The sequence below is a fragment of the Ostrea edulis genome, chromosome 7, assembly GCF_947568905.1.
Source record: "Ostrea edulis chromosome 7, xbOstEdul1.1, whole genome shotgun sequence".
NCBI lineage: Eukaryota > Metazoa > Mollusca > Bivalvia > Ostreida > Ostreidae > Ostrea > Ostrea edulis.
This window is the reverse complement of record NC_079170.1, coordinates 22,147,479-22,163,966: the sequence shown is the minus strand read 5'-3', so window position 1 is coordinate 22,163,966 and position 16,488 is coordinate 22,147,479. Positions and strand designations below refer to the sequence as shown.

At 35.1% G+C, this 16,488-nt stretch overlaps 1 protein-coding gene across 3 annotated transcripts in view; it reads right to left on the bottom strand.

Moving 5' to 3' along the window:
* Window positions 1–6,457: 6,457 nt before the first annotated feature.
* The window catches only part of LOC125654430 (ubiquitin carboxyl-terminal hydrolase 19-like), a 29,645-nt gene continuing 19,614 nt past the window's right edge, over window positions 6,458–16,488 (bottom strand). For 2 of the 3 annotated variants that reach the window (XM_048884388.2, XM_048884389.2), the window contains exons 21-29: window positions 16,280–16,481; window positions 13,995–14,287; window positions 12,610–12,809; window positions 10,131–10,231; window positions 9,872–9,914; window positions 9,195–9,270; window positions 8,721–8,873; window positions 8,372–8,532; window positions 6,458–8,276 (exon numbers count right to left, since the gene is read on the bottom strand). In XM_048884388.2, the coding sequence (XP_048740345.2) occupies window positions 7,816–8,276; window positions 8,372–8,532; window positions 8,721–8,873; window positions 9,195–9,270; window positions 9,872–9,914; window positions 10,131–10,231; window positions 12,610–12,809; window positions 13,995–14,287; window positions 16,280–16,481 (1,690 nt within the window). In that variant the 3' untranslated portion in view covers window positions 6,458–7,815. The remainder of the gene's footprint in view (window positions 8,277–8,371; window positions 8,533–8,720; window positions 8,874–9,194; window positions 9,271–9,871; window positions 9,915–10,130; window positions 10,232–12,609; window positions 12,810–13,994; window positions 14,288–16,279; window positions 16,482–16,488) is intronic. The other variant, XM_048884390.2, reaches the window with a different exon arrangement.

The window sequence follows — 16,488 nt, the reverse complement described above, 5'->3', positions numbered from 1 at the left end:
CCCCTGAAAGAGGGGAGACATAATAAACCATCATATAATATACAGGGATGTGACTGAATAACTCAGAAATAAGAGGAAAATTGGTCAAAAAGGGAGGAAAACACCTCACCCTACCTGGAAAAATATCATTTTCTGTCACTTTAGATCAAAGCCAGCATGTATCAGTTTATTAAAAATTGAACAAATCGGAGGATTTCCTCTGAAAAGAGGAAAAATCACACCCCTGAATATAGGTGCATATACGTGTCTGTTACAACAGGGAGTGTGGTATGTATAAAACTACAATAATTCATGATCCTATTACTCGACAAGTTGAACATCTTGTGTTTTGATTATTATCTTGTTTAACAGAGACAGACAGCACTTTTAAAATTTGTAAATAGGCGAGAACATCAGACAGTTTATTTCTAATCTAACTACCGGTATTTTTTTTTATCATTCATATGATTATATCAATAATGAGATAACCCTTCAATTCAATTCAAATATGAATTATCTCTTGGTCACTTAGCCATTTCATTTATTATGAAAAAAATAAATCTGTCAATTCCTCCTAAGGCACAGGTTTCTGTATTAGTGTACAGAGGTCGTAAGTTATTTACAGAAACAAGTGCCTGTGCCCCAAGGTCATATACACCACCTCAGATTACATTCAGTTTCAATCTTCTCTCTCTCTCTTCGGGGGATTGGTTGTGAAAACCTCATATTCATGGACAGGCTCATAAAATCATTTCATAAAAGGCGACGGCCAGAAAAACAAGAAATAAAATTTGAAAGGTTAAATTTGAAAGTCTTTTTTAGCTCACCTGAGCTGAAAGCTCAAGTGAGCTTTTCTGATCGCTTTTTGTCCGTCGTCTGTCTGTCTGTTAAACTTTTCACATTTTCAACATCTTCTCCAGAACCACTGGGCCAATTTCAACCAAACATGGCCAAAAGCATCCTTGGGTGAAGGGCTTTCAAGCTTGTTCAAATGAAGGGCCATGTCCCTTTCAAAGGGGAGATAATCACAAAAATGCAAAAATAGGGTGGGGTCATTTAAAAAACTTCTCAAGAACCACTGGGCCAGAAGAGCTGAAATTTACCTGAAAGCTTCCTGATATATTGCAGATTCAAGTTTGTTCAAATCATGGCCCCCGGTGGTAGGATGGGGCCACAAAAGGGGATCAAAGTTTTACATACAAATATATAGGAAAAATCTTTAAAAATCTTCTTCTCAAGAACCACGGAGTCAGAAAAGCTGATTTTTACATGAAAACTTTCTGACAAAGTGCAGATTCAAGTTTGTTCAAATCATTGCCCCCGGGGGTAGGATGGGGCCACAAGGAGGGATCAAAGTTTTACATACAAATATATAGGGAAAAACTTTAAAAATCTTCTTCTCAAGAACCATTAAGCCAGAAAAACTGAGATTTATATGAAAGCTTCCTGACATAATGCAGATTCAAGTTTGTTCAAATCATGGGCCCCTGGGGTTGGATGGGGCCACAATAGGGGATCAAAGTTTTACATACAAATATATAGGAAAAATCTTTTTCTCAAGAACCACTGAGCCAGAAAAGCTGATTTTTACATGAAAGCTTTCTGACATAGTGCAGATTCAAGTTTGTTCAAATCATGGCCCCGGGGGGTAGGATGGGGCCACAAGTGGGGGGGGGGGTCAGAGTTTTACATACAAATATAGGAAAAAGCTTTAAAAATCTTCTTCTCAAGAACCATTGGGCCAAAGAAGTTGAAATTTACATGAAAGCTTTCTGACATAGTGTAGATTCAAGTTTGCAAAGGGTAGTTTGGGCCATAATAAGGACTAAGGTTTTACATGCAAATAGATATGGAAAGTCTTCAGATATGGGCCAAGGTGACTCAGGTGAGCGATGTGGCCCATGGGCCTCTTGTTTCAGTATATTTTATTTTTTATCTACGAAATAATTAACATTCTGTCAGAATCATTGGGGAAGGGTCAGAAAATTACAAAGCCGGAAAAAGGGTGTGGTACTTTATATTTTTCAAAATATCAAAGTTATAATGATTTTACATTTTGTAAAATACATATGCATTAGTATGAGGTATTAATATGAAATGATGGATTCTGAGGTCTCTCTTTCATTATACAAAATGCGGATATCCTCATAATATTGTGTATGATATTTCCGTTTTCTGTTCTGTTTCGCAATTTACCAACATCTCTCCACAACAATCTTCAAGACAGAAAAATGAGACTTTGTTGAGAGGGGACAAGTATTAAACATTAATAATCAGTTTCAAACGTTCACCTTTATTGCACCATGACATAAATGTAGGTAATGCCTTTCGTCTGTGCAAGTTTCAGTCTGGATTATGCCTCTGTAATTGTCCCCACTGACCCACTCCTTGTAATATCTTTTCTGAGACTCTACGCAGTAACATCCCAGAAACATCATTACAACCTTATCCATGGTAACACATTCCCGGCTTACAAAGCTCATGTCAGATTGGTAAACTGAATCCAGACAGGTTCAATTACTACCAATAACACATGGATCAACCTCAAACAAAAAATCCCCAAAAGAACCCAAAACATGTTTGAAAACTTAAAAATTTCAAAAACACCCGGACAACTTTTCCAAAATCCTAAGTAATCCACGACTGTCCTAATCAGTGGAAAGATCTTGAAAACTTGTTGCTGAACGAAATGGTCTGTTTTATTTATGTCATCCAATTCACATACAGTATTCAAACTGACATATTCATTCATTAAAAATAACAAACTTACACTGATTTATTGAGGAAAAAAATAAATCAACAAGAAACTAATATATACAGCTTTTGCTGACACTCCAAACAGGTCAAATTTGTTCAAATGTCAAAACATATTAAGGACAACACAGGATATACAATGCAATTATAAACTCAGTTTTCCTTCTCTTTAAAAAATGCTCATTTTCTCCATGCAAAATGCATCAGGGTTTCGAGATCTCGTTCCACATTATACCTGTATCTATATACATGTTGATACGCGACATTTAAGAAATTAGGCTATGTATTTCTTATTTCTGCAAATTGTTGCCTTATAACTTGGTGCAGATTCATTGAATCGGTTTAATAAACTATATTCCACTTTTATTTAAGGACTATGAATTTGCCCCACTCTCAAAATGATTTCTGATGTTTTTATAAACCAAGGTTTACTTTATTTTGACAAATAGTAAATGCACAACTTTTTAACATTGTGTTATTTAGATAAAAAATGCAAGTAATCTCTAGAAATGACATCACAAAGGTATGAATATTCCTGAATTTTCATATGAAAACAGGGACATTTAGGTGCCATTTAATTATCCTGGAAATATTGAGTGCATTGACACAATTTATGTTGTTATTTATTTTCTCAGACATGTTAGTGGTTTGTAAAATAAATAATTTTTTCCAATGAGCTCAAAGTTTTTTAAATGAAAAAAAAACCAAAAAACAAAACAAGTACAATTAAAAAATGACATTTTCAATCAAAACAAAATTACACCAGATAATAAAATGCTTCATTATAATTCAAAACTACAAGAAAAAACACGAAACTTGTGTAGAAAATATCTGGTTTTGTCACACAAGAAAACAAATTCTGCAAAATAAATATTTAAAATTTTGAAAATTTCACATGAATTTTCACAATTTCTAGCATCATATATACTAGTAGCTCAATTGTAGTCTTGCGTATCCAAGATTAATTACAAAGGGACCCCATGGCAACATCATGTTCAAAATTTGCTTTTGTGTTACAGTGTAACTTGATATAGCAAGTCTTTGTACTTAATAACTTGACAATCTATAAGTTACTTTATTTCCAGAAGTGAAACTGTAAATTCTCCCTGAGTAACAGAAAACTGTTATCAATTAACTTGACTAAAGATGAATTAAATCTGTACTTACAAATAAGATAAACGTACATTTTGAATTTTATAACGCGGGGGGGGGGGGGGGGGGGGGGGGGGGGGGGGGGGGGGGGGGAACAAAAAACTTTTAAGTACATGTACCATTTCTACTTCGTATAAAAATAACTAAGTAATATGACAAAACTCTTTTCTCTTTGTGATAGAGTTATGGTGTAAGTACTCGTGCTGTGGATGAAATGAAATTGTTAGCATCAAAGGAGCTCTGAATTCTAAAAGTACCCATTTCATCGACAGAGGGAATGACACTCATAAAACAGGGTTGTCTGTTAGACAAGATGTAGGCAGTGATATATGAAAAAGTAAATGCTGATCTGGGAACCTTTCCACTTTCTCAAGTCAATAACGGAAAGTACACAAAGAGAGAAGCCTAAAATTCATGGGGAAAATTTCTAGTTCCAAAGTCCTAGAGACAACACTGATAAAATCCTTAAATATATATATAGATAATGCCCAAAAACTTACACACTGCTGTGATAAAAATTATCACAGTTTCCAGATTAAAAAAACAAAACAAATTCAAACTATAATACAAAATCAATGTTGAGACTACATCATCCAACTCCATGCTCAACATGGATAACAAAATGCTCTGGCAAATTAAATACAGAATATCCATCACTATACAGTTTTACAATTCTTTGCAAGAAACATACCACATACCAAAACCACAAAAACATAGCATGTACACATTATTAAATGTTTCACAAAAATTCACACAGAAAGGGGGCTTATAACATATGCATATCCACTTCTTGACTAGGTCATGGGAGACAAATGTTTTTGTCTAAAAGCCCAGGAATACATTTTCCAAGAATTTGGTCAATATGTTTTAATATTTGTATTTCAAGTGTTTTGGCTTTTGATACCATCAAAATTGTAATGATAACCATTTCCTCATGTGTTGCAGTTGAAAACAATGTGTGTAAGAATTTTGATAAATATATAATATATCTACGGTACTTTAATGATTGGAAATTCCAACAGAAATGGAAGTAAAATGTCAATATAAAAAATAAATTTCAATTTTGAAAATACATGAGGGTATGAACTGCAATAAACGAGAGCATGAACTGCAATACTTCATGTCAACATACTCTCCATGAAGAACTAGTGTGCTTCATGAAGTACCACCATGAAGCACTGCAGTTCATACCCTCATGAACTTTCAAATATGAAATTTATTCCCTATTATACTTTTTACTCTGTCACGTTATCAAAATAGGTTTATATCACAATATGTAAACAACAATGTAAAGAACTATGTACAGTTGTGCCTATATTTGGCCCTTAAGAATAAAAGAGTACTTCCCCCATACGAAAGCACAAAGTCTGCGAGGTGTGTGATTTAGCATCCCGATATAATGTATATATAACCTTTGTTGAAAAATGCATGTTTTGTTGTTGTTTTTCTCTCAGTAAAGGGCGAGTTCATGCAATAAATGCCACATTGTGCATATATTGTTACATGTATATCTCATACTAGCTGCAATAATGTAGCCCAATCCAATTTTTTTTTATTCTGACGTTTTCGGGATAGGGCTACAATTCCATAGGATCTCCGTAATGGTGCAAAATAATTTTATGAATAACCGATAATAAACTCTGTGCATTAGTCCCAAATGTTGTTTATACCAAAAGGAGTACCAACTTTGTGCTCGGGCATGTCTAATAAAGGTGTTTTTCATTAAATATAATGTACAGCATGCAAAATTCTTCGTCTGCTCCGCCATGCTTGTTATCGCGAGATCTCGTAGGTGGATCTAATGAAAAGCCTAAACATTGACAATCAGCGCGAAAATGTAGTTATTCGAGCCACTTCGACAAAGGAAGGAAAATCATATTGTTGCAGAAAGAATTTACACTCTGCTGTTCGGTTTTTAACTTGATATTAAATTCAAACCTTCTCAATACCGACGAAATAGCTTTCGCCTCCATACTTGTCCATTGATGTAAATACCACCTTATATGGCATATGCAAATGACTTGACAACCGGAAGTTGAAACTTCAGTACATCAAACATGGCGCACAAATATGAATCGAGAAACTGGGATTTATCGAAATTGTTGAAAACGGTAGAATAGAGCCTCACAAATCTAAAGTTGTAGGTTGTAAATTTATATATTGACTAAGAAACATAGAATATCATTTTATTTACGTAAAGAAAGTCAGGAAATGTTTAGAATGAGCGCAAATGTTGCGGGAGTGAATCACTCCCGCATTTGCACCATTACGGAGATCCTAAGGAGTTGTAGCCCTCTCCCTAAAAAAAAAAAAAAAAAAAAAAAAAAAAAAAAAAATCAGAGAGGGCTACATTATTGCAGCTAATCTCATACATGATGTCAAAAATTCATATATCACTTGAAAAGGTCCAACCCTTCCATCCTCCCCAATTTCAAATGAATAATTAATACCTGCAATCAAAATTGCCAGAAAGCAACAACTTAATATTAGAGAATCAAAGCACAGAAAGTACTCCTGGAGAGGAACTTTACAAACATCTAATAAAAAAAGTGTCCATCAAAATATTGTTTAAGTTTTTAATTCATTTAATATTGATTTATTTGTGCAGTCAACATTGTTTCAATAAATTTATATATTCATCTATTTATTACATGCAAAGGCTCAGGTGTGTATACCGTAGTATGTCTTAACCTTCAACCCCTCTAATCAGCAATGAACTCATCCATATAGTACCCAGCATGCAAGTTAGAATAATGACGGCCAATTCATATTGTGCATGAAAATTAAAGCTGAAGTTTATCTTATTTATACGATGTTGTTTGCATCTCTCTGTATTAGAACTGAGTTGTGTATTAGTGGACATATTCCATCGTGTCAGCTCTGTACCAAAGAATGGCGAAGGTATGATGCGGCTCAACAAACGTCAAAATCCATCATATCAAGTGTCCAATGGCTAAAAATCCACTAAATATTCTCCCGACAACAAAAAATCACACAAATAGGTATATGTTTGCTCCATGTTCGCACTCCATACTTTCTGATAGAAAAACTACTATGGAAAGACCTGTTTAACATACATTCCAACTTTTTGATTAATTTATGACACAATGAACTTCCTTTATCAACTTGTCATAATTCAAATAAAAATATTCATTAGAAATGAGCAGATGAAATGTTTTTTTAACACTAAATTGACCAGTCCAACATTGAATTCTATTGGATCAGTCTACATTGTTCAGTGCAAAAATCTAAATTATTTTCAATATATTACAAATACATGTACCTTAAATATTTCAAAAGAATACGAATGATTGATTTCACAATTTCTCAAACCTTTTCTTTAATGTTAAATATATCAAATTTCCTGTCTAATTCCTTGTTTCCTGATAATTATGACAAGTTATACATTTCCTCAACACGCTGCATATCAACAACTTACAATGCATACAGAGTAGGTTAATATACATCTGTCACAGGGCGAACATATAGCTGTTGTATGTAATACTGATAGCTTTGGTGGTCAATATCTATTGTCTATGGAAATGAGACATAATGGGTCAAAATTGTTGAAAAAACAAATAAAATGTTCATTTAAATGCAAGCAAACAAATTAGTTCATTTCATGAATTGTATACAGACACTTTCTTCACTGTTGTAAAACTTCTGCTACCAGATAGTTTATATCGATTTATTTAGATAAATTTTAAGTTTTTAAAAGCAGAAGAGTAGATGATGTCTTAAATTGCACGTATATTCAACTATCATTCAATTTTTAATGGCAAGCAATCCGTCTCGCATCAATACTCACACATAAATATAATCTACACGTATGTCAAAATTACATTTCAATCTGAATATTTCATAACACTCAATAAATAATCTGAACGACCTTAAAAACAAAATTGACCTTGACCTTTAACTTTTACAAGGTCAATCCACAGCCTCCATGTCCGTGTATCCGAGGTCCTCTGTTGGACTGGGTCTGCTCTGGCTGTATGGCGAGTCCTTATCCACTTCATCTTCTCCAGACACCCCGTACATCCTTTGGTATCGGTGATCTACCAGTAAAGGGAGGTTATCCATCCCCGACCCATCACCAAAGTCATCAGGTTCTGTACTGTGAAGACTTGAAGTCACAACCTCATCCTCAATGAGATTCTCATCCTTCATGTAACAGGGTTCTTTCTCAGTCTCGTTTTCATCTGATTTAGTTTTTAGAGACATGAAGCCTGCATTCCCATTCTGGTCACCAATGTCCAGTTCTGGGGACATAAGCATGGGAGATTCTAGGGGCTCTCTTTTCCTGTAGAAGAGGAGGTAAGCTCCCCTGACCACCACATTCTTTTCCCCACCAATGAAAGACACGCGACTGTCATCACACAATCGCCAGTCTACAAATAACAGGACATCACACTGTAATTCAAGATTAAGAGAAAAATCCAATCCCTAGTCTTAAACATAAGATGACAATAAAATTCCTACTCACCCATTTCATTTTTGGTTGGATCCTTTGCATCAGGTGTGCGAACAAATGATGTATAATGTCCCCCCAAGATTCCACCATAATGATTCACCACACCGTATAGATCATAGATAGGAGGTGACTCGTTTGCTCCGGTTTTGGTATACGGGGAGAGGTCCAAACCTCTGTTGAAGATAAAAAGAATCATTTGTCTCTTTTCCAAATAAATGTTTTTAGAATATTTACATTGAATACTTAAAAAAAATTCCAATGCTTCTATCCTCGACAGAAATGCCAATGGAAATGGGTACATCTATAAAAACTACCATGTAGAAAAACACTGTAAATACATAAATTCGAGATAAAGCCCCACCTGACAGGGAATTCCACCATCTTGTCAATCTTGTCTCTCCAGATGAAGTTTCTGAAGGAGAATCTCTTCAGCTGTATGATGAGGGTGTGAGGAAGTCTCCAGATGGACATTTGTTTGGTGGCCTCTCGGTGTTCCTTACACGAGGGGCAGTACCTGGGAACACGACAATGTGGCATCAAAATATCATGTATTTTACAAGAGATGACTCATCCATCTCCAAATGCTTCTTCATTCAGACGATATAGAAAATATACATTACACTCCACTAACAATCTATGCAATTTATTGATAAACACCATGTACATGAGAACTAGTTTTTCTTCATGACATATTGTATGCATATCTTAATTCAATAATTCCTCAGAAGCACTGTACAGTAATGTGTGTAATGTTTACTCTATACACACACAATAGATAATCACTACACAATATATATTCTGAGGGGGAAGAATTGATTAAAGACGACCAACATACCAAGCCTCTTCAGGGTTAAGAATCTCTGGCTCCGTAAAGAGATCCAAACATTGCTGGATATTGATATTTCCAGTTTCTGAAATGACAAAAGCATGAATCAAGTACTGTACATGTAAAAAGAAAAAACAAAACAAGACCAACAAAAAAAAAACAAAAAAACAACAACAACAAAAACTAAACAAAACAACACAAAAAACAACAACAAAACAACAGTAAAAAGGGGGAAAAAATTCAACCTACACTTACACATATCTGGTGACAGTAAATTGTATATAATCATTTTGTCATAATACTTTCACATACTACCCTCAATTTGAAAATTCTTCTACTCTCTTTAGTACTTAGCCAGAATTTCAAAACTTCCAAAACGTTATCTATATCTGTGAAATGTTCCTATATAATGCACTTTTATTAAACATTTTGACAGACTTGAACATTGAGTTTTCCGATTGCTGATCTACGAATGAAACTGACCACATACCTTCACTGTAATGAAACTGACCACATACCTTCACTGTAACGAAGCTGAGCACATACCTTCACTGTAACGAAACTGACCACATACCTTCACTGTAATGAAACTGACCACATACCTTCACTGTAATGACACTGACCACATACCTTCACTGTAATGAAACTGACCACATACCTTCACTGTACTGAAACTAATCACATACCTTCACTGTACTGAGATGTCAGGGTTGGGTCTTCCTCGTACTCCTATAAAAGAAAACACACTATTTAAATTGGCTATTAGTATTTACCTTAGAAACAACTGAGTACTTGAAAGGGGTGGGGGGGGGGGGGGGGGGGGTGGGGGGTGGGGGGCTCAATGATCTTACCAAATATCAAATGTCTCATGATTTTCCAATTTAGAGATAGAAACTGTTTGCATGTGAGATCTATAAAGGACGGCGGGTGGAATCATAATCTTACCATATCCTTGGTTTGTACCAGTACGTAAGAATCAAACTTCTCGTGATTTTTCCAATCTATTGACAGAAACTGTCTGTATGTCAGGTCTATTGGTTCATCTCCTGAAAAGACAACAAAAATGTCTCTCATTATTACTGGAAAAACTGTTTATACATGTAAGTACATATCTAATTATACACCTCAATCTAATTACACACTTTATACACCTCAATCTAATTACACACTATGATCATATTCTTTTAACATCTGATGTAAATCAGAGGGTTATTTTTCCCTTGAAGTTACTCAGTGGATGCTTTTGTAAAGATAAAGATTGTAAGAATTATTATACCATGTTTGAAGATATGTGGACTGAGGTTGACAAATGACTTCCTTATGGACAGCGAACGGTGACTTCAGATGATTTTGAAGATCATTTTATTTACTTCATTTAGATTTCAAACAAGTAAGGGCTGTTCCATTAAAACATATGAGGTACCCGGGGACGGCAATTAAAAAAAAATCTATGGGTGTTTGTCATTGGTAGAAAATTGCATATATGGTGGGTACCTACTGCCAGAAAACTGCATCTGTGGGTGGTTGTTTTGATAAAATCTTTATTTTTTACCGAAACTGAGAGGAATGCAACAAGAGAAGGGAAGGGTTGAAGGTAGAATGTGAAACAAACGCCGTTTTCTGTCTTCATTTTATCTCGGTCGATGAGGTTCCGCGATCCGGTTATCGTTTCCAGTTTGACTTTAAAATTATAGCGACCGGAAATTGGGATTATCTCCCTTGTCCAAAATAGAAAACGAAACGTGCTCGTGGTCCATTGAAATGGTTTTGATTTTTTCTAGCTGCAATAATGTAGCCCTATCCAATTTCTTTTATTCTGACGTTTTCAGGATTAGGCTACAATTCCATAGGATCTCCGTAATGGTGCAAAATAATTGTATGAATAACCGATAATAAACTCTGCACTGTGTATTAGTCCCAAATGATGTTTACACCAAAAGGAGTACCAACTTTGTGCTCGGGCATGTCTAATAAAGGTGTTTTTCATTAAATATATTGTACAGCATGCAAAATTCTTCGTCTGCTCCGCCATGTTTGTTATCGCGAAATCTCGTAGGTGGATCTAATGAAAAAGCTAAACATACAATCACAATCGACGCGAAAATGTAGTTACTTGAGCCACTTCGACAAAGAAAGGAAAATCATATTGTTGCAGAAAGAATTTACACTCTGCTGTTTGGTTTTTAACTTGATATTAAATTCAAACCTTTTCAATACCGACGAAATAGCTTTCGCTTCCATACTATATGACATATGCAAATCACTTGACAATCGGAAGTTGAAATTTCAGTACATCAAACATGGCGCACAAATATGAATCGAGAAATTGGAATTTATCAAAATTGTTGAAAACGGTAGAATAGAGCTTCACAAATATTAAGTTGCAGATTGTAAATTTATATATTGTCAGACTAAGAAACATAGAATATCATTTTATTTATGTAAAGAGACACATTTTCTTGTTTTTTAATACTCAAAATACTAGCCAATTTTAAAACTTTTAATAGTTGTTTTTGAACATTTACAATACTAGACTTTTTATGAACAGGTAGACTTATAAAATTAATTTAGTTCATCATGTTTAAGAAAGACAGTCTTGATAAAATAAATTGATGGTTCTATGATCAAGCTTCATTGATGGCCAGTTATTTGAATGGTGATGTAACACCCAAGATACTCTTCTCTTTACTATCATGCTTGGGAACATCTGAAAATAGACCTCTATTCAGGGGTTATAAATAGTCATTCATACATATTGAATTTAAAGAAAAAGTGTATTTCAAATTTATTTCACTTCTATGGGTGGTGCCGCACTATCTAAAATTGCTTCTGTGAGTGGTCCCTCATTACATTTTTATGCTTCTATGGGTGGTTACCCAAATTTTAAAGTGCCTTCCCCGGGTAACTCATATGTTTTAATGGAACAGCCCTAAGTAAAAGCATGGTTCCTAAAGTATGGTCCATTTTACATGTATATAGCTGGGAAGGGGGGGGGGGGGCTAATTGTAGACCACCTACAAATATAGTGGGTGTGTCCTACTTTCAACTGAAGCTAAGGGTGTGTCCTACTTACAAATGATGTGAGAATGTGAACTACCTACGAATATAGTTTTTAGTTTGGGGTGTGTTCTACTTACAAATGATGTGAGAATGTGACCTACCTACGAATATAGTTTTTAGTTTGGGGTGTGTCCTACTTACAAATGATGTGAGAATGTGAACTACCTACGAATATAGTTTTTAGTTTGGGGTGTGTCCTACTTACAAATGATGTGAGAATGTGACCTAACTACGAATATAGTTTTTAGTTTGGGGTGTGGCCTACTTACAAATGATGTGAGAATGTGAACTACCTACGAATATAGTTTTTAGTTTGGGGTGTGGCCTGCCTATAAATTCATCTCGGTATACACATGTAGCTTACCTAAATCCTCTACCCTCTCTCCCTCAGGCCCACGGATTCCTACTCCATCTTGATTGACAGGTTTCAAGTAAAACAGTGGCTTTGTTCTCTCAATCTCATCGGACTTGATGCCCAACACCTGTTTGGTGGGAACCGTTTTACTCTTCTCCATTTCAGTTTCATTGTCAGATGAGGATTTCCCAAACTGATCTTGTTCATTTCTATAAATAAAGATGATACTTATTCTATCAAAACTTCTAGTGTTTTCATCATCATGGATGGACAGCAACTTGTTGTATGCTAATTTTGAAGAAATAAATTCCCAGAATTTCACCATTTTACACAAAATTAGGAGTTGTCAGAAATACTATAGCTTGTCTTCAAATTTTTTCTTAATTTTCATTTAATAAGATCTTGATCATCCAGTTACAACGGATAGAATAACAAGAGGCCCATGGACCACATCACTCACCGGAGTCACATTGGTCGATATTCAAAGATTTCCTCTACATATTTGTATGTAAATTTGATCCCCTATTGTGGCCCCATCCTACCCACAGGGGCCATGTTTTGAACAAACTTGAACCTGAACTATGTCAGGAATCTTCCATGTAAATGTAAACTCCTCTGGCCCAGTGATTCTCCTGAGGAAGATTTTAAATGACTTTCCCTATATATTTGTAAGTAAAACTTCGATCCCCTATTGTGGCCCCATCCTATGCCTAGGGGCCATGATTTGAACAAACTTGAATTTGTACAATGTCAGGACGCTTTCATGTATAGATTTTGAAAGATTTTCCTTATATATTGGCATGTAAAACTTTCCAACCTACCCCCGGGGGCTGTAATTTTAACAAACTTGAATTTACCCTATGTCATGAAGCTGTCATGTAAATCTCAGATCTTCTGGCCCAGTGGTTCTTGAGAAGATTTTCATGATTTTCCCTTTTTATTCCCATGTAAAGCTTTGATCCTCTATTGTAGCCCCAATCTACCCTTGGGGCCATGATTTGAACAAACTTGAATCTGCACTATGTCAGGAAGCTTTTATGTAAATTTCAGCTCCTCTGGCCAAGTGGTTCTTGAGAAGATTTTTAAATGACCCCACCCTATTTTTGCATTTTGTGATTATCTCCCCTTTGAAGGGGACATGGCCCTTCATTAGAACAAACTTGAAAGCCCTTCACCCAAGGATGCTTTGTATCAAGTTTGGTTGAAATTGATCTGGTTGTTCTGGAGAAGAAGAGGAAAATGTTAAAAGTTTACAACGCCGACGACAGACAATGGACAAAGTTTGATCAGAAAAGCTCACTTGAACCTTTGGCTCAGGTGAGCTAAAAATTCAAATACAATACCCTGGCTATGCCTAAGATAGACGATGAATAAAAAAATCATTTAAATCTCACGTTTTAGGCATCTTGAATGACGAAAACTCGGGTAGATTGGGGGTCTTAAAAGACACAGACTCCGGTTGATTTCCTGGGTCGCCTTCCTCCTCTGGACTTTCCCGCTGTTCCGTCACTAGATCCACATCTCCAGCTATTGGAGATGATAGTGACCCACTACCAGTGGAATCTAGAGATGATATACTGCCAGCCTGGGCTCCAATACTGGTGGAGGACCCATCGCTGACATTGCCCATATGGAGATTGGAGAAGCTGTTTTCTGTACTCGTGTTGCTCTCGTTAAGATCTAATGACTGTAATAATAATAGGATATTATACTGTAATAATGACAGGAATTTAAACTGTAATAATGATAGGATATTATACTGTAATAATGACAGGAATTTAAACTGCAATAATGATAGGATATTATACTGTAATAATGATAGGATATTAAACTGTAATAATGATAGGATATTACACTGTAATAATGATAGGAATTTAAACTGTAATAATGATAGGATATTATACTGCAATAATGATAGTACATTAAAGGGACTGGTTCACGATTTTTGAAAAAAATATTTTTCATTTTCGATGTTAAATATAAAAAATATTACTCATTAAATGTTGAGAGTAAAAAATTTGGAACTTCTGAACGCAAGAATAAAAGTAATATTTTAGCCTTAAATCTGTGTTATGTAAACAAAGACTCGAGTCTTTTCATGTATACAAACAAACCAATAAAATGTTAATTTTATAATATAAAGCATCTTAATTTGGCATAGTCACAAATTTCAACTTTTAGATGAAACATTTTACCCAAAGAATGCTATAAATGTGAAAGATATAATAAACTTAGATTGATATCCATTTCTTTTGAAATTTCGTAAACAATAACATACCACAATCTTTGTTTACAAAACAAATAATAAACTCTCTAAAATGAGCTTCTATGATGATGTATAACCTTGATTTTTATGTGAAATGTTTTAAACACATTAGACAATAGATTTTGATCATTAAAAGCGAAAAACAAAATTTTGGGGGAAATCGTGAATCAGTCCCTTTAAAGTAAATTCAATAGAGTGAAAAAAAGGCATGCAAATGTGTGTGGTGTTTGTTGTTTTGCAGAATTTTTTACTCTTCTAAATATGTCAGCAGCTCTAGATGAAGTGGCACAAACTTTCACCTACACATGACACCCAGGCCCAGGACAGTCACTTAACAGTGAGGCTTCTTTAACATGCGAATGCCTACCGTGACCCATAACCTCAGTTTTTCAGATCAAATCCAACAGACCCACGATGCTTGGAGAAGGAACAGTGACTACCGATGTTAACATCCTACATGTAAGTGTGATGTGGCCAAGGGAATAAGAATCTAAACCAGGGCCTCCCAGTCGCAGAGCACTGGGCTACAACCACTGGCACAAAACAAGCAGCCAATTACAAAAAAAAAACCAAAATCTGGGGACACCATTATAATTTTACACAATAATTTTCAATGACCTACAGTAATATATTTAACTGCAATTTTGTGTGTATGAATACTATGCATGAATTCAAATAAAGAGTCATGAAGAAAATTTGCAAGGATATAAAAAAAAACCATGATGTGTTTGTAAAACACTATTGCCCAGGTTTATTTTTTTTAAAAGTAGGTCAAACTTCAAAGTCAAGACCACAAATCAGAAACTTTTTACCAAGGAATGCACACACAGAATATGACAGCCCTGTCACTCACTCATTTATCAGCAAGGTTAAGTTTTTGGAAATTTGGGTTCAATGTTACAAAATCAAAGATGAAAGGTCTTATCATAAAGAATTTATATACAAAATATCAAGCCCTACTTTAAACATTTTAAGATATATAGCCTAGGTTAACTTTTGTTACAAGTACCAGTAAGTCAAACTCCAAATTCAAAGTCACAAAGCCAAAACCTTTGGTAGCAAAAAAAAACCTCTTGTCACAAGGAATGCACATATAATATATGAGAGCCTTATCACTAACCATTTGAAAGTTACAAGCAAGGATAAAGTTTCAGATAGATCGACAAATAGGACAAAAAACACATGCTCTTTGATATGGATGCAAAATGCAGACATTTTTCTTTGACTTTTAATATCATTTAAAACTAATTGAAACTTTTTGATACAACATCTGCTCAAGATGCACATGTCTGCGTTGGATATCATGCTCAATTCAAGAAAGGTAAAACAAATCCCCTTTTCACACAGACCACTAGGAATGACCATCACACTGTAAAAACAAGACGCTACGTCTATCTGTATTTAGCATCTCACTATGTTTGTTTCACCGATGAAAAAGTCCACCTTATCCTCCGTGGGTCCCTGCTCTGCTGTAATCGTACAGGAACTGCTGCACGATGATTGGCTGTCCAGACTGTTGATGCTTCCGCTTGATTGGCTACTGCTACTGCTCATGCCTGAGGAATGGATTTTGGGTTCTGTCTTAACTGGGGGCTGGAATACATCTACAGAGTACCTGAAGA